The 20,743-nt window shown below is 35.1% G+C and overlaps 2 protein-coding genes across 2 annotated transcripts in view; both read right to left on the reverse strand.

Annotated features, from left to right (window-relative positions):
* Positions 1 to 9,014: 9,014 nt before the first annotated feature.
* Positions 9,015 to 12,419, reverse strand: ndufa4b (NDUFA4 mitochondrial complex associated b). Its single transcript, XM_056470194.1, has 4 exons — positions 12,198 to 12,419; positions 10,106 to 10,194; positions 9,977 to 10,037; positions 9,015 to 9,856 (listed from the first exon to the last, which is right to left on the reverse strand). Exons 1-4 carry the CDS (start codon positions 12,237 to 12,239, stop codon positions 9,800 to 9,802), a joined length of 249 nt encoding a protein of 82 aa, XP_056326169.1. The 5' UTR covers positions 12,240 to 12,419; the 3' UTR covers positions 9,015 to 9,799.
* A 4,231-nt stretch (positions 12,420 to 16,650) lies between these two features.
* The window catches only part of fam117ab (family with sequence similarity 117 member Ab), a 30,901-nt gene continuing 26,808 nt past the window's right edge, over positions 16,651 to 20,743 (reverse strand). The window contains exons 7-8 of the mRNA XM_056469548.1: positions 20,263 to 20,383; positions 16,651 to 17,715 (exon numbers count right to left, since the gene is read on the reverse strand). Of these exons, the coding sequence (XP_056325523.1) occupies positions 17,535 to 17,715; positions 20,263 to 20,383 (302 nt within the window). The 3' untranslated portion in view covers positions 16,651 to 17,534. The remainder of the gene's footprint in view (positions 17,716 to 20,262; positions 20,384 to 20,743) is intronic.

Consider the following 20,743-nt stretch of genomic DNA (forward strand, 5'->3'; position numbering starts at 1 on the left):
AAAAGAATATTTGAAGTTATATCATGAATATTAATGAAGTTGCATCTCATTCAAAATAAAGCGTGCTGTTTGGTTCGAACTAAGTCTTTCTCAGGATTTAATACACAGATATTTTGAAAACTGATCAACATCACTTTGTACCGGCTGGCAAAGACATCTTTTTACACAAATTTACACAATGATCACTGTGACACAGCTTCAAACATTCTTTTCAAAAACAACCTATTTTCACTTTTTAGTTAAAAATGTACAGTATGTGTTCTAAGTATGTGTTTTTAGCAACGTGGGCAATATATATGTTTGTCAACATCTCAAATGTGTTTTGGTGCTTTGTGACTCTTTAACAAAGCCGTCTACAAATTCCCTGTGTGAAAACACTTCTGGAACTAGCTCTGTTTATGCAAAAAATTTATCCATATTTCAGTCGTTTTTACCCCCTTTTTCACAGTACACCTGGATTTTATCAGGTGGTTGATGTCCTGACACCAAGATTATGTAGGACGTACAAACCGGCTCCACCAATCAGCATTTCTCAAAGGGATGGTTCTCCCAAATACTAACATTTACTCACTATTTACTCATCTTCAAGTGGTTCCAAACCTTTAGCTTTCCTTTTCTCCTGAACACAGAAGAAGATATTTTGAAGAAAGCTGAAAACCTTTGACTAGGAAAAGCAAATACTATGGAAGTCAATGGTTGCAGATTTCTAGCTTTCTTCAGACATTTTATTTAGTTTTTAATAGATGAAATAAACTTATGGTGGACACAAGTTAAGGGTGAATGACAGAATTTTCATTTTTGGGTGAACTCTCTCTCTAACAACTTTATCACTCATGTGAATCCTTACCTTACTTACAAGGTTTAAAAATGCTAAGCTATGAATCAAATATATATATTATATTATTATCACCATCCACTTGTTAAGTTGTGTTGTATGAAATACTGTTTCCGGGTCCTCAGTTGAATTGAAAAAATATTCGTTTATTCGACAAATTTTTAGTCATATCACATCAAATCATGGTTTACACAGCAGCCTCCGGTGTAGTGATTGCCTGCTGTGTTTTCCCCGCTGGAAATTACTTCCGATATTTTTTAATGAACTACAACTATATATATGTATATGTATATGTATATATATATATATATATATATATATATATATATATATATATATATATATATATATATATATATATATATATATATATATATACAATTTAGCCTACCCAATTCACCTATACCACATGTCTTTGGACTTGTTGGGGAAACCAGAGCACCCAGAGGAAACCCACACAAACACGTGGAGAACATGCAAACTCCACACAAAAACGGCAACTGACCCAGCCAAGGCTTGAACCAGCGACCTTCTTGCTGTGAGGCGAACATGCTACCCACTGCATAAAAAAATTAGAAATATGATTTTTATTTGTTACTTAATATTAATTTCATAATTTAATAAACATTGCAATATCACTGGTGTTCAAATATGGGTTACACAGATTCGTATTTTATAATTATTATTTTATATATATATATATATATATATATATATATATATATATATATATATATACATACATACATACATACATACATACATACATACATACATACATACATACATACATACATACATACATACATACATACATACATACATACATACATACATACATAGAGGCGCAGTAGGTAGTGCTGTTGCCTCACAGCAAGAAGGTCACTGGTTCGAGCCTTGGCTCAGTTGGCGTTTCTGTGTGGAGTTTGCATGTTCTCCCTGCGTTCGCGTGGGTTTCCTCCCACAGTCCAAAGACATGCAGTACAGGTGAATTGGATAGGCTAAATTGTCTGTAGTGAATGTGTGTATGGGTTTCCCAGTGATGGGTTGCGGCTGGAAGGGCATCCGCTGTGTAAAACAAATGCTGGATGAGTTGGCAGTTTATTCTGCTGTGGTGACCCCGGATTAATAAAGGGACTAAGCTGGAAAAAAAAAAGAATGAATAAATGAATGAAGCTATACTGTATATATATATATATATATATATATATATATATATATATATATATATATATATATATATATATATATATATATATAAATTTTACATATTTAAGTATATTGAACATGAAACGTTTAAGTTGTCCCCAAAAAACTAGAGAATTGTGTCATATGAAAATGTACGATTTTGAAAAGAAGGCGTGGCACCCAACACCACCGCTAAACCTAACCGTCATTGGGGATAAACAAATCGTACTAAACTGTATGAATAAGATCGTATGAATTCATACGAATTAGCCACTAGATCAAAAACTTACGAATTCTTGTGAGATCATGTTAGTAATACAAAACATTAATCTTCATTGTAATTAATCCCCATTGAAGAATGGTGATATCTAGTACTTTAAATGTTTACCCTAACCCCTGGTTTGTGTCTTAAAGAGTGCAGTAGAGGTCATGAAAACCAGTTAATTCAAATTTTTTGGGGCTATCCTTTTGGAAAATATTTTTTCAACGCATTACCTCATGCTTAAAGAAACTTGAATGTCGACATGTGCAACAAAATATTTTTGTTGAAAGATTACACCATCAGCATGAACCCTCCACATAAACTTATCCGCAGTGTGTTTTTCTTTCACTGTGGAGTTCAGGACATAATCCCAGCTTGTGGACTAGTTTTCCTGGCCAATATTGGTTTCACGTTTTATCAACACCTCATTGAGAAGCTCCCAACAGGAGCAGAATGGAGTTGGGGTGAAATCCTAGAAACTTCGTCCTGATGAAAGCTGGTTCTTTATACCAACAGTCGAATGCGGGAAAACATCACCTATAGGTCAACATGTAGTGGACTGTAAAACCTGTAGGAGCCTCCCAAAAACAATGTGTTTCTGACAGCAATATGGCTTTAGTAAATTACTTCTATTATTTTTTGTTTCTATCTGTTCATCTTCCGTAATCGCTGACTGTCTGCATGACCGTTTCCTGAGTGGAAACACTTTGAAACCTCACAGAGAAAGTTCCCACTTATAAATCTATTCTACAGAGACTCTTGGGTAATAGATCTCCTATGAGAGTGTCATGTCTGTTTTTCGAGATTAAAGGTACACTTAAATCCACTTTATTTGGAAATGGGCTAATTTTAAAGCACTTTAAAAAGTTTTATCCAACATTGGTTCATTCTGAAAATGTAGCCCTATATACGTTTCTGGAGACAGCGAATTATGTAGCCAGAAGTACGTATGGCTGCATTTCATTTTTAAAATGAACGCTACGGGGCTATATGATGCCGTTTCTTTTCGCGCTTACCCGCTGACAGCTTACGTTTGTATGGATGGCTTGTTGACCATTAAATAAATGCACTAATTTTAATCTAGGGGAGATAAATTACTGTGGATGAGAACAAAAAATTGGATGACAGTTGAAAGTGCCTGATTTTGATGAATTAAAAAAAACAAAAAAACATTGTTTTTAATCCACATGGAAGAGAGAACATTTTAAATCAACCTTTATTCCTAAATAACAGCACTGAAAGACAGAAATGAAATATTATATAAAAAATGGTGGAAGGGTGGAATTGTGAAAATTAGGAATGTGTTGTTCAAATTTGTTGTAAAAAATTTTAATTTTTTTACCAGTGCAATATATTTTTGATGTTTCAGATGAAGCAAGGGAAGATTTTAGTAGAAAAGAAATAGAAAACAAATATGATGTAATAAAGAAAGCTATACCACAAGACTGGATTAAAAGAATTGAAAATAAGGAAGACGAAAAATAAGGAAATGAGATTTATATGAAGTGGGCGGTAAATATGCTTGTTTTTAAAGAATATTCTGTTAAAATGTTTTATTGTATTTTTAGAGATGATGTTTTTTAAAATCTGACTGTGAATGGATATTGATTAAATAAATCTGATGGTTTACAAGAGGACAGTATATGGGATAATATGAAAGGAGGAATTATACAGACAAAGATAGAAAATCTGGAATATTTTATTAAACATGAAGCAATATTTACAGATGCAATCTTAAGCAAGATTTGGATGGAGCAAAGCGCTATTTGTCAAGTATGTAAGGACGAGGAGGAAACATTTTTACACGTGTTTTTACATTGAAAAAAATTGAAAGATTTTAATAAGAGATGCAAAGACATGATTCTAAAGCTTATGGGGAATGCTAAAGATGATTTTGAGTGGATTAAAATACTGATGTTGGGTGTTAATAAGAAATGTCACCTGTGATGTTGAATAAAAGTGCTGTATGGGAAGAGTAAGAGCAAAAACAAAGAAGATATTGTACTAAACATATGGCAGGTTTTTAAAATAAACTTTTTTTATGTAAACTTGTAAATGTCTGTATTTTCCTAGTGAAAAAAATTTGTGTAGACATAAATGCTGTAAATTATGTTCATTTTGATGCTGTAATTTGAGTTTGAAAATGTATTTTTGTTTTAACATTTTAATAAAAAATAATTAAATAAATCTTAAAAATGTATGTCTGCGGCCTTGAGTCCGGTGAAGAACTGTTCCAGAAAGCAGGTAAGACAAAAACAGAAGCCAAAAAAATAAAATAGTTCTGGATTGCTTTTGAAAATTGTTGGTTGGGTTTAGGGAAATGGGTGGTTGGGTCAATCAATAAAATTGGTTGGGTTTAGGGAAGGAGGAGGGTGGGTCAGTCGATTGGATAGTTGGTCAGTCAGTCAGTCAACAGTGGCCTCTGGTGGATTTACGCAAGAACAGCAGGCATGAATGGCTCTCACGAGAGAAATGTCAGTTCTCAAAAAGCATACACAGTGGCCTCTGGTGGATTCACGAAAACAAAAACTGCAAAAAAACCTACCTCCTGGGACGTATTTCGCGATCTCCAGAAATGTATATAGAGGTACGTTTTCAGAATGAGCCTGGGTTGATTTTAACATTTTGAATAAATTCAGCCAATCTCCAGGTTTGGCGGGAGCATTTTTAGCTTAGCTTAGCATAAACCATTGAATCGAGACCATTGGCATCTTGCTCAAAAAAAGAATTTAAAAAGTTTTAATATTAATAGGAAATTTTAAATAACAGGAAAATCATCAAAAATAATTCGAGATGCTACTGGTTTACTGTAATTTGATTCAATGATGTATGCTAAAATAAGCTAATCTAAAAATGCTCCCACCAAACCGGGAGTTTGGCTGCTGGATTCAACTATAGTAAACAGTTTAACTCTATTTGATTTGTAAAACGAGTCCATTTACAGAGATAGAGAAAAAAAAAAGTGGAGCATTCCTTCAAGACCCATTTCTGTCATGTTAGCAGCTTCTAGAAAGATCTGAACACTCAAAAGAAGAATGTTTGTGAAGCTCTTTTATGTCCTCTTTATGGTTTTCACAATGAAGAGAAACTTAATAGAGTAATTTACACCGCCACACTCTTTCAAGCAATCTCTCCGTGTTAAAGACGGGTGTAATAATACACCTAAGGGGTCGGAAGCAAAATACAATTTAAACATTAGCCGTTAACATTGGTGTTATATTTTTTATATTATATTTTACTAAGACTTTTAAAGCCATCTGAATTACAAAAAAAATACAAATATGACTTTTATTTGTTGCTTAATGTTTATTTCATAATTTAATAAACATTGCAATATCACTTGTGTTCAAATAGGGGTTACAAAAATTTGTTTAGATAGATATAGATATAGATAACTATATCTTATTAAATGTCGCCCCCTCCTGGAAGAAAGAGTCGTTGCATGCCATTTACGTTCCAGCTCCACTGAAAATTGCACACAATTTATATAAGCTGAATTTAAACAAACAAATTACATTTGGTAATGTTCAATTTAATTTGTTTGTTTAAATTTAGACCAAACAAATTGTTTAGAACCACTTACCATTAAAAACCACTGGGATATATATATATATATATATATATATATATATATATATATATATATATATATATATATATATATATATATATATATTGTGTATACACACATTATATATACTCTCTCAGAAATAAATGCTGTAATTTAGGTGATGCTTTTTCAATAATAATAATCACGGCTGCACAAGGCAGATAAACAGGGTAAAAGCATGTGAATGGGGTAGAGGAGGGCGAGCGATCACAAACAGACACAGTTCAGTAGATGAGTTCAGTGCTGTGGTTAAGCACCAATATAAGAATAGTCACTTCACTTAAATAGATACCACTTCATTCACAGGCGAAGGAGAAGAAGGAACATCCACGGAGGAGCACAAAGGAGAATCCGAGGGGGACCATATGTTTTTGATTTCAGCCGCTGACTGAGTGAGGTAAGTATGGTGGCTGGTGATTGCAGGTGTAGGTAATCAGTAATCAGGTGATGGTTCACGGGTGTGGTGTGTGGTGGACGGTGAGGGAGGGCGGTGGACTGGACTGCAGGAACGTGCCGAGGGTGTGACAAATAATACATACACTTACAGTACGAAAACTGTATGTATTGTTATCATAACAATGTACCATGTAGGACAACTTAAAAATGTAGTTATATGTCTGAGTGAACACATTTTTTTATCCTTTAAACCACAAAGAGCATTTCCCTATTTAAAATGAAAAAGTCACTTGTACCTTTTTTTGTATGAAATAGCTAGAAAGACGGCATGTTTTTGACAGGTTTGTATTCATTTTGAACAACAAAACAACAGCGTGTTCACTTCTGAGGAAGTTTTAAAAAATCATCTTCATCTTCAAATTGAAAACGTTTGCTGAATAACTACTGACCTTTCAGCTGCTGTCTGGGCTTTCCATGCCTTTTTGCACCTCTCTTTCTTCATGTGTTCAATACTTCGTTTTTCTGTGTCATTTTATTTTATTACACATAACATTTACCTTTTACTTTGTATGTATGGATTATTTAGGTTGTTATTGACATCTGGTGAAAATTTCAAGTCAACTCAAGTTTAGAAATATATTTTCATAGAAAAAGTATCATGTGTTCAATCCTTTTATATGTGCTGCATATATACGCTGCTCTTTTGACTTGCTGGAACATTGTTGGATCTAGACTACTTAGGATTTTGGTCCTCCAGTAGAGGATTGGTCACCCCTGATGTACAAGTATGATTGTGTAGTGTTGTGAAGTTGCCCTACATAGATAAGGAGACATCTGAGGTCATTCTCTCATGCATGACTCTTAGATCTGAGGCATTCCAGAACACCAGGCTTTCTCTCTGACATGATTATTGCCTATATTTCATCATCAGAAGTGTTTTTGATGTGGAGGATTATTTCACTTCACAGGAGAATTACACAGAATAATTATTTTACAAGGATTATTTTCAGTCAGCATGTACACACACAGCCTCACTTTGCACAAATGGAATACTGCAGGGATTAATGTAATTATTTACTAATGCGTCCTTCAAGAGTTTCCTTTGGGATTTTTTAAAATCTAAAAAATGTAAAAAGAAAAAATGTTTTTGTTGGGACTAAGCCGACAAGAAAATTACTGAATGAATGAAATCTTTTTGTTAACCAAATTTAAGAAAAACCATCTCTAGTTTACATAATGCATGTTTGTTTATATGTATATATATATATATATATATATATATATATATATATATATATATATATATATATATATATATATATATATATATGAGCAATATCACACGAGTAGCAGTGCAATATGGTTGTATATCGGCACTAGTGGGAGGCGTGCATTGGCTCAAGGCCGCAGACTGAATGCCTCAGTGTCCCACCAGTGCCGATATACAGTACTGCTACTCGTGTGGTATTGCATTTATTCAACAGTTCGAAAGCATAATCATGTATGTAAAAAAGAAAATCAAACATGGAGAGTCTCAAAAATACTTTTGTACGAGGGACTACCTTCCGCCACTCATTCACATCTGCAGCTGACGTCAGAACAGCAGAAACCGTTGCCAATTTACAATCATCACTTTAGAGCTAGTATTTGATTGCTTCTCTGTCGTAATATCTAAAGTGATGACAAAAAAGGTAATTTTTGCTCACATTTGCTTCTCTATTAACAAACTTCAGCTAGTATAAAAAAATGCAGCTGCCAGAGTTCATACCAGGTCTAGAAAATATGATCATATCACCCCAATTTTATCCACCTTATACTGCCTCCCTGTTAAGTTTCGTATTGATTATTAAAATAATCTTTGTTGTTGTTAGAGTACATTTACTCATGGTCCCTTTGCCTTTTCTACACCATTTTTATTTTATTTTTTTGGGGGGGGTTACATTTCCAGATGCTCATTCAAACAAGAGATGCAAAATATTAAAAAAAATAAAGTAAAAACTGTCATAACTTATCAGCATTAAAAAGATAAATTTGTTATTTACTGATCTGCTGAGAAACTAATGTACCTACTGCACCTTGGTGTTTAAATGTGTAAAATGTTAACATTTTGCTATATCACAAAATCCAAATGTAAGAACTCTTGAAATTAAGTTTTAAGTTTTTTATATACAATTTTTATACAATTGGTTTAAGTTTTATATATACAATTTAAGTTTTTCTATCACCATTGGTTAAAATCGAATTTAGGATATTTTAAGAGTTTCATAAAGTCTGAGTTAACTGATCACCAGTATTTTTTTCTGAAAGATCCTTAAAGTTAATCAGCAATTTTGAATGCTAACAGGTGTAATTTTTTTTGTAAATGGCGCCACCTATTGAAGCCATTCAAAATTTTTGAGTATCCCTTCAAGTTTACCCGAAACTTGAAATCCTGCCATCATTTAATCACTCTTCACTTCTTCCAAAGCTGTTTGAGTTTCTTTCTGCTGTTGAACATATACAAGATATATGAAGAATATTAGTTAAACTTCCATTGACTTCCATAGTATTCTTGTTCTTGCTAAGGCTGTATTAGTTTTTTTATAACATTCTTCTGAATATCTTGTTTTGTGTTCAACTGAAAAGATTAATCATAAAAGTTTAGAATCGGTGAGAAAAATGTTCATTTTTGAGTAAAATAGATTATTAGATATGCACAATAATAAAGAAAACCCGCCAAACACTTCTATTATTGCTGTATTTCTTGTTTATTTGGATAACCGGTATATAATTGATATTGATAGAGCTGTCCATATCTGTACAAAATATTATTTCCGATTAAAGATAGACATTAAGATTATATAGCTAATTATATATTATATAGCTTCGGTTTCTTAAGCATTTTAAACCAGAGATTCACATTCACAGAAGAGTTGCGGTGTCTGATGTGGTGTTAAAGGAACGCTACACTTCTTTCACTCCTCTACAATTGAGTTTTACCATTTTTTAATCTATTCAGCCGATCTCTCGGTGTGGCTGAAGCACTTTTTAGCTTAGCTTAGCATAAATTGAATCGGATTAGACCATTAGCATCTCGCTCAAAAATGACTAAAGACCAGTGATATTACACAGTGACCCAAAATAGTCTGCAGCACAAATCCCTACACCATTTAGAATTTGTGTAATATGTGCCAGCTGTAGCCATGGCACTGCAGCGTAGTTCCTTGATTATTACACCAAAATAAGAGTATAGTTCCTAGACATGTCATCCTTGAAAAATAGCAACTTTTCATTTTCCGTCAGTCTTAGTCAGCACACAATTTAACTACAGAAGAGTCAATATTTAAATAAAAGAGCTAAATGTGCTCCCACCGGAGCTGGAGATCATCTGAATGGATCCAAAAAGCATAAAACTCAACTGTTTCACTCCAGGGGAGTTGTAAATCGAGCCTATTTCCGAAAAAAAGTGGAGCGTTCCTTTAAATAGCCACACATAGTTTACTCAGCCAGCTGATTCACTGGGTTCTGCTTAGAAGTCAGGCCTGTCCTTCTTCAGCTTCGAGTAGTCCATGTTGACTGAGAAGAGCTGCAGGAGGTCAAATGGGTAGATTTCAATTAGTACACTTGGGACTATTTATAAGGGTATTGTAGGCATAATAGGCTATTAAAGCAAAATAAGCAACCCAAAAAAGAAGTTTGCTTTCACCTTGTACTGGTCATTAGGCCCCAGTTTGTTCCATGGCTCTGGGTTGTTCTTGCGATCCCATCTGTTGACAGATTTCAGTCAGTTTTCCAAACAATCTTAATGGATCAGAAAGATGTAATGGTTACTCACGAGCAGTCAGGGTTTTTTAGTGCAAGGCGGCCCAGGTATAGCATAGACATGGTCGCTCCACCACCGATGAAAATAAAAAGAGGAATTAGCTTTAAAGAGAAAAACAATTATAAATCAATGATAAAATCATGATGAAACTGGACAACAATAGAACTAAAGACATATCTGTAATATTCTGCCTATATATACTACCTTTCTTACTTACCTACCTACAACCCTTCTGTAATATTTTCCCCCTTTGTTCAAGTCATTAATTCAATAATTAGGTTTTAATTATAACTCATTCCAACACACCACATTATTAAATTTATTAATAATAATGAAACAATAAAAATATATATTAATTAAAGTAAAAAATACATTTCACAACGGCTATCTGAAACATTTTATTTGACGACATCAGCTTCATCTCTAGTCAAACTGAAGGTTTTTTTCTAGATTTATTTTGATTAGTAACATCATTTCAGAAATATTGTTATAACTGGAAAGGTTATGCTTTCCTGCAGCTATGGATTTTGATAATAAATACTATAGAATAGAGCACAAATTAATATATGGAAAATATTAAACAAGTTTTGAATAAAAATGACCTCATTTGATTTTAAATGTATTATCTTTTTTATAAAGACGTTAGCTGACTAAAATCTTGTTTTAATGACAGGGGTGAACTTAAGTGATTTGGGGGTCTTAAGCAATTCCAGGTATGGAGCCCTAGCATTAGAACTCAAAACACTCTCTCTATAGATTCATTTTTTATGTAAATAAACTGCATGCTAAAATATATTTTTAGCGGAAGCTTTATCTTCTTAATGTTAAATTAAATACAGTAAATTCACAAATAAAAAAAAAACAAGTTCACAAACAAACTACACGTACAGTTAATTGGCCATATTTGTGATTATTTATTCATTCATTTTCTTTTCGGCTTGGTCCCTTTATTAATCTGGGGTCGCCACAGCGGATTGAACCACCAACTTATCCAGCATATGTTTCACGCAGCGGATGCCCTTCCAGCTGCAACCCATCACTGGGAAAATATTTGTTCCCAGTGATGGGTTGTATTGACTATAATATTTGCATGTGCATTATGGAAGGAACGTTCCACTATTCATGGAGGCCCCTGGTTTTGAAAAGATGTAATAATGTTAAAATAATAATGGCTATAGACAGATTTTACAACATATGATAGAACATTTAGAAAAGAGCTATATGATTAATATATGCTTCTTGGCATTGGTAGGGGCCCCGTAATTCCCTGGGGCCCTAAGTGGCTGCTTCTCTCGCTTATTGGTTAAGTCCGCCCCTGTTTAATGAATACAACTGTTTAATATAACTGTTTTGTTGATATGCCGGTCCATATTCACTATTTACAAGCTGAAAACTCATTCCTTGTTTGTGTATATACAAACTCCTTAATTGTAGATGTAATTGTGCAATAAAATACAAGATAAAGGTTGTCCGAATAACATTAGTTTTTATTATTTATTATTTGCGTAGATGTCCACAACATTCCTTCGCATATGTCATTGTACATTCAATACAAATACTTCCTGATTAAGTCTTGTAAACCTCGATAAAAAGGTAGAACGCTAAATAAAAGGAAAAATGCAAAGCTATACTTTAACCTCAACGTCCTTGACAGCACTGAACACTACAACACAACAGCCATAAATGTGACAGATAGGTGACCTATAGCGGGCGTACGTGCATAGACTGTACGTGCTCAGACACTGTTGTAATATGGAGAATGCACAGCACATGTAGCCTACATAGACTGAAAACATTTGAGTAAAGCCAGTATATTTAGCATTTCCCAGAATGACAAGTATCACTGTCTGTGACGTAAAATAACATGATACCTTCTCATGGTTACACTGCAGTCATTCAATTACCTCTTAAATTTAACATATTGAGTGATATTAAGGGTATCCCGTAATCAGTGGACGAGGTTGTAGCTTGTTTATAAATATATAAATATATATGATCTAGTCGACGCCTTTAAACGACTGTAAGGCATAATTTGAGAATGAATGAATCATCATCATTAACTGACAGGACCATCATCTGTGAAGGATGAATCTGAAATACTTACCGCCGGATGGCTTTTCAATTGTTTCATCACGGTTGCAAGCATGTTTGACACCCAAAATGTATCTGTACAGCAGGAATGAAGCGCTATCAGATCACCGTTTTCTCTGAGTGGAGTGTGATGGGATGCCTGTGCGGCGCGGCTCTGCGTGAACACGGGGGCGGGTGTTTCTCTGCCTCACGTTCAAAGCTCGAGACCGAGATAACGGATGTTAGGCAATATACGAAGTGATATGATCAGTTTATTTGAATAAAGCGAACATTTCTTTTTATACTACGATAAGTGGAAACTCCGATGAGTCATTACATTATTTCATCACTTTCCTAATAAATGCTAGTGGTACTCGGCTGGGTTGCCAAGTCTGCATAAAATCTAATCTATATATATATATATATATATATATATATATATATAGCAGTACTTGTTATAAACAATGTATGTGTACAGTTTATTACATAATCTTTAATCAAAAACCAAACCATAATTTTTCTTCACTTCTGGTCTCATGGAATTCCTTTAGCTTTTATTTGATTTTTATATGATTTTAGATCTATTATTATTATTTTGTGTGTTTTTAGTAATTTTTATTCTTTTTTTATTTTATTTATTTTATTTTTTTGCATATATCCTTGTGTCTTTTACTGTGGCACATTCAATGAAAAGTACCTTAAGATGATACATTTAAAGGCACCTTTAAAAGTAGCATATTACATAAAAATAAAGTTTATTATTATTATTATTATTATTATTATTATTATTATTATTATTATTATTTTTATTATTATTATTTTTATTATTATTATTATTTAGGGAGGGGATATCAGGGGGCATGTCTCGTTTCTGACCTGTCTTCATCCATTCATCAATTTTCCGGCATTTTATTAGCAGCGGCCATCTTTCAAAGATCTAATAGGCGAATTACCGGTTTGTAAACATTCAGGATGCACATGCATCGAGGTTGCAGAAAAAAAATGGGAGCACTAGCATACAGCGAGGGAATGGCATCCGATGCAATACAGAGTTTGTTGTTGTATTAGAGAGAAGTTACATTGATTACATATTATATATATTATTTACATAATGCTTTCAGCGTATTATAACAGCTTGTCACCCAGTGATAAGCACTGTTATTCGGCAAAACAAGCGTTTAAAGTGAGCGGTGTTTGTCTGACAGGTCCATTTCCGATAGCACCCTCCCAATGGAAATTGGAAAAGACGAAATGGTCAAGCATCCAGCCCCAAATACACAACTATCTCATTGAAACTCCAAGTGTTTTTACAAGAGAAAAGTTAAAGCCCTGCAACTCTTTGGATGCCAACAATTTTGTTCTGTGTGGTCATGTGCAAGAAATAATGTTCTATGATTACCAGATTTAAAACTTTGTAGTGCTAAAAACCGAGGTTCTGCCTAGCCAAAGACGAGGAAAGAAGACGGAGCTACACAAGGCCTGGGCAATCATCAACAAGCAAAACAACTGCATTCTGACAGCAAATGGCACCTGTGTAAACTTACATTTTCACATTTCATTCTAAGCATTCAGTGTCCGCAGTTTAATTAACCATATTTAACTGTTTTTGCTGAAATCATTGCTGCAATCAAAAATGAGTAATGTGTATGATTCAGCATAGCGTGAACTTACCTGATATGAAATGAGAACTGCAGAATTGAGTATTTTTAATTAGATCCTCACACCATTCAGCTTAGCCAAAGACATTTGCAGTGTCGTGTACGGTAAAATAAAATTTTTCTTTTTTGGACTTATGATTTTGGCATCCTACCGCACAACACAACGTTTGCTATTGCAATTGGTCTTTTTTGCAACCGGTATGCGCCGTTGAACCTGTGAATTCCACTATTGGTTCCCAAAGGACAAAATCATGCACCGCCCTCCATTTTTCCCCTCATTTCTATTTTAAGTTGGGGAAAAAGGACAGTCATAACTTAGTTTTCATAGCATGTTTTTTTTTTTTATCTGCAGGATAAAGATTTCACATTTTGCACCAATTATATTTAGCCTATAGGGTTACATCGATATATGTTACTTTACTAAATTAATATTTCACAAATTATAAACGCTGTGTTATAATGATAAAACAGATTAGCCACACGTTTGTGAGATGCAGGGGCTCTAGAAAACAGACTGTGTGGATTTGGATTTGGACTAGTTTTGTTGTGAAAACCTGGCAACCCTAGTACTCAACGTACTGGCAAATCTGCGCCGACCCACGGAGGCATGGATGAGCCAAGGCCCATGAAGGTGACACCAAGATTTGTCCTGTAGGAGTCTCCATGGATCCAAGTCGTCCTGTACAGATGCTCGTTTGGTATTTTAATGTGAATTTGGAGACCAGGGTGTCATCTTATCCTGTTATCCTGAAAGACCAGTATTCTTTAGGGTTTAACTCCATCTAAAATCAAGCTTTTGATCATTTCCAGCAAGCGTGGTGAAAACATGGGTTTGATTTAGAGTTCAGTGGCTCTCCATGACAAGAGTTGACCATCCATGCCTTAAACTTCATGTTCTTTTGTCCATTCCTGAACAAGATGTGCAGGCTGGCAAAGTGCATTATCTTGTTGTGAAAGAGGCCAATTTCTCCAAAGACCATCATTGTTCTGAAAAAGTGAAAGTGGTTTGGGTAGGTAGTGAGAAACATGGACTCAAGCCTGAAATTATTCTTATCCCAGGGGCCTACTGTTTGCTAGAGAAGTGTTTAAAATCTGAGCAGGAATACCATATTTGACTATTCTTGCTGTTTTTGTTTAATTTATTTGACAAATAATTGTATAGTTTGACTGAAAACTATTTAAAATAAGATTTATATTTAATAAATAACATCAACAAAAGTAAATGGTGTTACAAATGTTACATTGTTAGTTCTGGTTAACACATTTGCTAATGTTAAGAAATGTTAACATTCTGCAATAATTTTCTATATGTTGTCATTTTAATTCATTCGATCAATGTGTGCATGTGTGTAACATAAAACCTGTGTAGTTTCTGTATAATTGTTTAAACATAATGATTATTGCTGGAATAGGCTGTGATCTGTTGTGGTAAAGAAGGAGCTGAGTCAAAAGGCAAAGCTCTTGATTTACTGGTCAATCTACGTTCCTACTATCACCTATGATCATGACCGCAAGGACAAGATCTCAGATACAAGCAGCCGAAATGAGTTTCCTTCGCAGGGTGACAGGGCGCACCCTTATAGATAGGGTGAGGAGCTCTGTCACCCGGGAGGAGCTCAGATTAGAGCCGCTGCTCCTCCACATGGAGAGAAGTCAGCCGAGGTGGCTCAGGCCTCAGTTTCGGATGCCTCTGGACACCTACCTAGGGAGGTCTTCCAGGCATGTCCCACCAGAAGGAGGTCTCGGGGAAGACCTAGGACACGCTCCAGGGACTATGTTTTTCAGCTGGCCTGGGTATCCCCCCAGAGGAGCTGGAGGAAGTGTCTGGGGAGAGGGAAGTCTGGGGTTCTCTCCGAAGACTGCTGCCTCCATGGCCCGGCCTGGGAAAAGCGGTTGAAAATAATGAAATGAAAGAATATTTTTATGGAGTTTCTGCAGAAGCCTGCTGCCACTGACTGCGCTAGAGTTTACACAGTCTATCATCTCCGTTATGCTTGAGCAACTAAATGAATGCTTAAGTTTATTTAACTGATTGTTTTGTACTTGCATTACAATGTCAATGCTGTAAAGGGAATCTTATAACATTTAAAAGTCACATTAAGCTTTTACCAAAGTGTACCGTTGGCTGAAAAATGAGCTGCATCCCAAATGGCACACTATGCACTATGTACTTACACACTCAACAGCATAGTATATGTATGTAGTGTCATCCAAAATGCAACACTAACATTTTTTTTTACCAAGCGGAAATTCAGACTGTTTCCCTGATGGCGTTTGACAGTTGCCAAATTAGCTAAATAAATGACCAAACTACCAAATAACACCTGTCATGAGTATAACTGCATTCACCATCGGAAGGGGCTATAAATCACTCTCGTAGGAGATTTTTGCTTTCACAATACAAAATAAATAAAGTAATCCAACATGTGCGCCCGAAAGCTCCGCCCCTTCCATGACGTGAGGAAAGCAGCAGCCGTTGAGAATGTGAAGTGTCCAACATTCCACACTTCATTTTAGCAGTTGAATAAGTGCATCATCTGGGTAATTAAAGTGCACATATTATTTTTTAGAGTTTTCAGTGTGAACGAAGTACTTACACTATTTATACTACAAAATGGTGTCGAATATTGTATAATTATGCGATTTGGGACGCACCTACAATCTGTGCATATATCCCATTCCTAAGCATCTACGTTATTGATGTTCCTACTTCACATTCTTCACCTGATGATCTGAACATAACCATTTCTTAACACTCTGTCCTCCCTCAAAACATCACCCATTTAAAATTTAGGGAAATGAAAATATTAATGACTCATGTTGCTCATTTCTCCTTTATGGGTGCCAAAACATACTGCAGACAAACATATTTAAAGTGATGTATAACAATACAAGTATAAAAATCATTACATCTTCAGTCAGCATATAATATTCTGAATACTTCCCGATTGAAACTCATTCATCATCTGAACAAAACATTTCAACCAAAGCTTTCAAAAACAACCCAAAAAATCATGTGCATTAAATGTGCATATTGAACAACGCAAGTCAAATAATATGGCACCATCCACATTCTATAGCTTATGTTTAGCGAAAACGTGCAAACAGTACTACCTTAAACAACTATCTTACATATTGTACAGATTCATCTTTACGAGCATAAAAAAATAACGTACACCATGTAAACATTCATTAGCCAAACCTAAATGCAAATCCAAAAACTTGAATAATGGCCTATAATTGTGGAAATCCCCCCCACAATACATTCTTCAATAAAGATACTAAATAAAGCTGTATACTTTAAGTAAACTAAAGCTAAATTTGCCTATTTTTCATTCATTTTAACAGATTTAACACTGATTTAAAATACAGACATTGCATTTACAGTACCATTCATCTTTATATAGCAAAAATGTAACATTCATCGTCTATAAGAACAGCCATTTGCTTAAGAAAAAACTGCCTAAATTGTTAAACCATAAGCCATTTTCACCGCTCTCACTGTGACCCATATAAAGAAAGCCAGTACTCTCTCTTATCACTAATACTTTTTTAAATAAGAAAACAAATGTGTACAGTTTTCACTGTTCAACAATGAAAAATGTACTTTTTAATTTTTTTTTTAATCAAGGTCAGAAGCTGAAGCAAATGCAACAGTGCTTTTTAAAGATACAGCCATTTCACCCCTTACAAACAGGTTTCTTATGAAGTGTTCATTGTCCAACCCAGCAGGAGCCTGGAGAAACTGAGAGGCTGCAGATCAGGAAGTCCACAGGAGGGAGGAGGGGCTTTGAGAGATTGACAGGGCAGAAGGCGGAGCCCGTGTGTGTGGTGAAGTTCACTTTGTTGGGGTCGGGGCAGGAAGACATGCACACTTGCTCTAAACATGAAGGGCTGAAATAGAAAAAAAGGGAGAAAATGACTGAAGACATAAGGTGGAAGGAATGGAATTAAGGCCCCAGTTTAGTATTGTCAAAAAAGTATAGTTTGGTACCAATTGGTACAAATATTTTTAAATGTCCATTTCCTGCTAACATTCGAGCATGTGCTTAAACACCGCTAATTGGCCATTTTGTTCGAGACCTCAACGAAATTCATATTTTTTTATTCTCAACGTAAATTAATTCAATTGAATTCAATTCATCTTTATTTCTGTTGCGCTTTTACAATGTATAGTGCGTCAAAGCAGCTTAACATAGAAGTTCTAGTAAACTGAAACAGTGTCAGTCCAGCTTTCAGGGTGAAGTTCAGTTTAGTTCAGTTCAGTGTGGTTTAATTTTCACTGCAAGTCCAAACACTGAAGAGCAAATCCATCAACGCGCAGCTTCACACGTCCCAAACCAAGCAAGCCAGTGGCAACAGTGGCGAGGAACAAACTTCCCCAAATGAAAAAAAAGTGAAGAAAAAAAAAAACCTAGAGGAAAACCAGCCTCTGGTCAAATGTCTTGTGCAGAGCTGTCGTCTAGGAGGCAGAGGCTGGAGAACACTGGAAGTCCATTGTGGAGAAGCTGCAGGTGTGAGTAGGTCACCGGTGTGTGTTCAGGCTGGCCTATGGGATCAATGCGGAGACTTGTCTGTCACTGGGGTCTTTCATGAATGAGTCTCATGCTCTTCACTCCTCCATGATCGCCACAGCATCTGCTCGGAATACGGCCTGGTCGAGGATTATGGATACCTTGGCATCACCTCACAGGTCTTCATTTCAGTAACGATTGGTACCAAACTTGATATTTTTGACAACACTACCCAAGAACACTTCAAATGAAGTTCTTGTTTGTATTTTGTTTGAGGGCAAATAGAAGCTTGAAAAGGCTGAGAGACGGTATACTGTTTTTGCTCCACTAAACTGCTATTTTTACCTCTAAACACAATAACGATGGCAGATTTGAGAGTAACAGTCTTCTCCACATCAGACGAAAAGCTCCATTGTGGCATGCCGGATCTTTACATTGTTTTCTATTCGTTGTGGACAGACACTAAATGGAACAATGAGTACATTTACATGGAAACCAATAATCAAATTTTAATACGATTAAGACAATACTCTGATTAAGAGTCTACCATGTAAACAGCAATTTTTGATTACCTTAATTTGTCTAAAGTCAAACTAAACAGAAATGGAATTAAGACATGTGGAGTATTTGCAGCACAGACATGTAAACACCTTAATCAAACTATTACTGTCATGTAAGACTTTTAGCCAAGCTTTGCGACAGAATAGTCTTTACACACACGGCTGTTTGACACTATTCTTTGCACCTACTGAGTCAGTAAGGACCACAGACACCTGCATCGTGAAATGCAGAGTTTTTTTTTTCCCATACACTCTTCCAGCAGTTCATACTTGCATCTAATATATCGTTTGTCATGGGGGGCATGCATGAAATGTTCCTGAATGAAAGTGAAAGTGCCAAACTGCCGTTAAAGCTGAAAATTTAAGAATGAAACACCCAAAATTACACGAAACTCTGAAGGAGATATGGATAACGTGGTGATGAATCGAATTATGTACTATAACATGTAAAACGGGATCATGAAAGCAAATCATGTAAATACCTTAATCATATTATTGATTAATTCAGATTAAGGCAAATAATTTGATTACTGATGTCCATGTAAACGTAGTCAATGTTTAAAACTTTAAAAGACAGGCACAAGGGGTGGTGTTTCTCATCGTTGTTCTCTGCTACTCGACTCTCCAGTGTATTAAAGTGGCTAACTTGGTGTATTTGTTATGATGTTGTTCTCCTGTCTGATCATGGCTATGGGATACCAATCAATCGTGAATCAAAGAAGGTGGAGTTTTAAAAGATGATGTCTACAGCTTGCGTAGTTTGGGAGCCAAAATGAATTCCCTCAAACTTTCACTTTGTTTAGCGGTTTCAAACTAACTTAAAACAAACTTCATTTTACTTTTTCGATTTCGTTTGAAGTATACAGAGTACTCAGAAAACTTTAGCAACTACATAACCAGTGTTGCAGAAAAGTAATGCAATACAGTATTGAGTTACTCCCACAAAAAATGGTTACGTTACTGTGTTTATTTTTATGGTAAGTAATGCGTTACATTACACGTTACTTATGGGTTACTTTTTCGGACCTGGCAGAGAAATAATTTCTCTGTCTGAACTTGCAGGGTTTTTTTTCTTTTTCTTCTTTTTCTTAAATAGAGGAGCTCTAAAATTAAAAACACATTCTTTCATTGAGTGCGAGATTCAATTCGACTACGATCATTTTATTTCAGCAATTTATTTTTTAAAAGCAAATTAACTAAACTAAAAATTAACTCGCATTACATTTTTTAAGAAGTTACTCAAATATTATTACTTAATTTTGTAAAGTAATGCGTTACTTTACTTCTTACATTAACGATTATTATGCAACTCGTGTTCCTTGTAATGCGTTACTTCCAACACTGTACAGAACAACATGCCTACTTACAAGTTTTCTTCACACACTCGGATTCTCTCGCAGCCCTCTGGAGGATCTCTCTGAAAGCAGTAGCTGTTGTTAGGCCGTGGCGATGAGGACAGCATCAGGATACAAGAGTTGACTTCTTCAACTGAGGAAAAAGCAGGATCACAGTCAGTTCAAGATAACCAGTTTTATTAAACCAGGGACATTTCCTGGGGTCAGTCATCGAAATTTGTTCATAAGGTGCACCTTAAATGCACAGTATGTACTTTTCACCACTAGAGGGCACATAATCATAACAAACAAAAGCGTAGCTTGATCACTGAGTGTAGAATTGTGGGAGTTGTTGTCTTTATTACATCCTGCGTACCTTATTATATTCTTTCTTTATATTTTGATTATAAAATTACGGTTAAAAAATACCAAATAATCAAGAAATAAAATTGTCAAAATTTTGTAATTTTCTTTGAATGAAGAAAGAGCAGTCACAAAGTGCCTTAAGATTAAT

Source organism: Danio aesculapii, chromosome 12 (genome assembly GCF_903798145.1).
Source record: "Danio aesculapii chromosome 12, fDanAes4.1, whole genome shotgun sequence".
NCBI classification, from domain to species: domain Eukaryota; kingdom Metazoa; phylum Chordata; class Actinopteri; order Cypriniformes; family Danionidae; genus Danio; species Danio aesculapii.

Excerpts from the sequence above, each read along its gene's own strand:
- ndufa4b (XM_056470194.1), bottom strand. The coding sequence starts at position 12,239 with ATGCTTGCAACCGTGATGAAACAATTGAAAAGCCATCCGGCG. Across the intron at positions 10,038-10,105 it reads CTAAAAAACCCTGACTGCTC|ATGGGATCGCAAGAACAACC; the intron begins GTGAGTAACCAT and ends ATCTGTCAACAG. Across the intron at positions 9,857-9,976 it reads GGCCTAATGACCAGTACAAG|CTCTTCTCAGTCAACATGGA; the intron begins GTGAAAGCAAAC and ends GACCTCCTGCAG.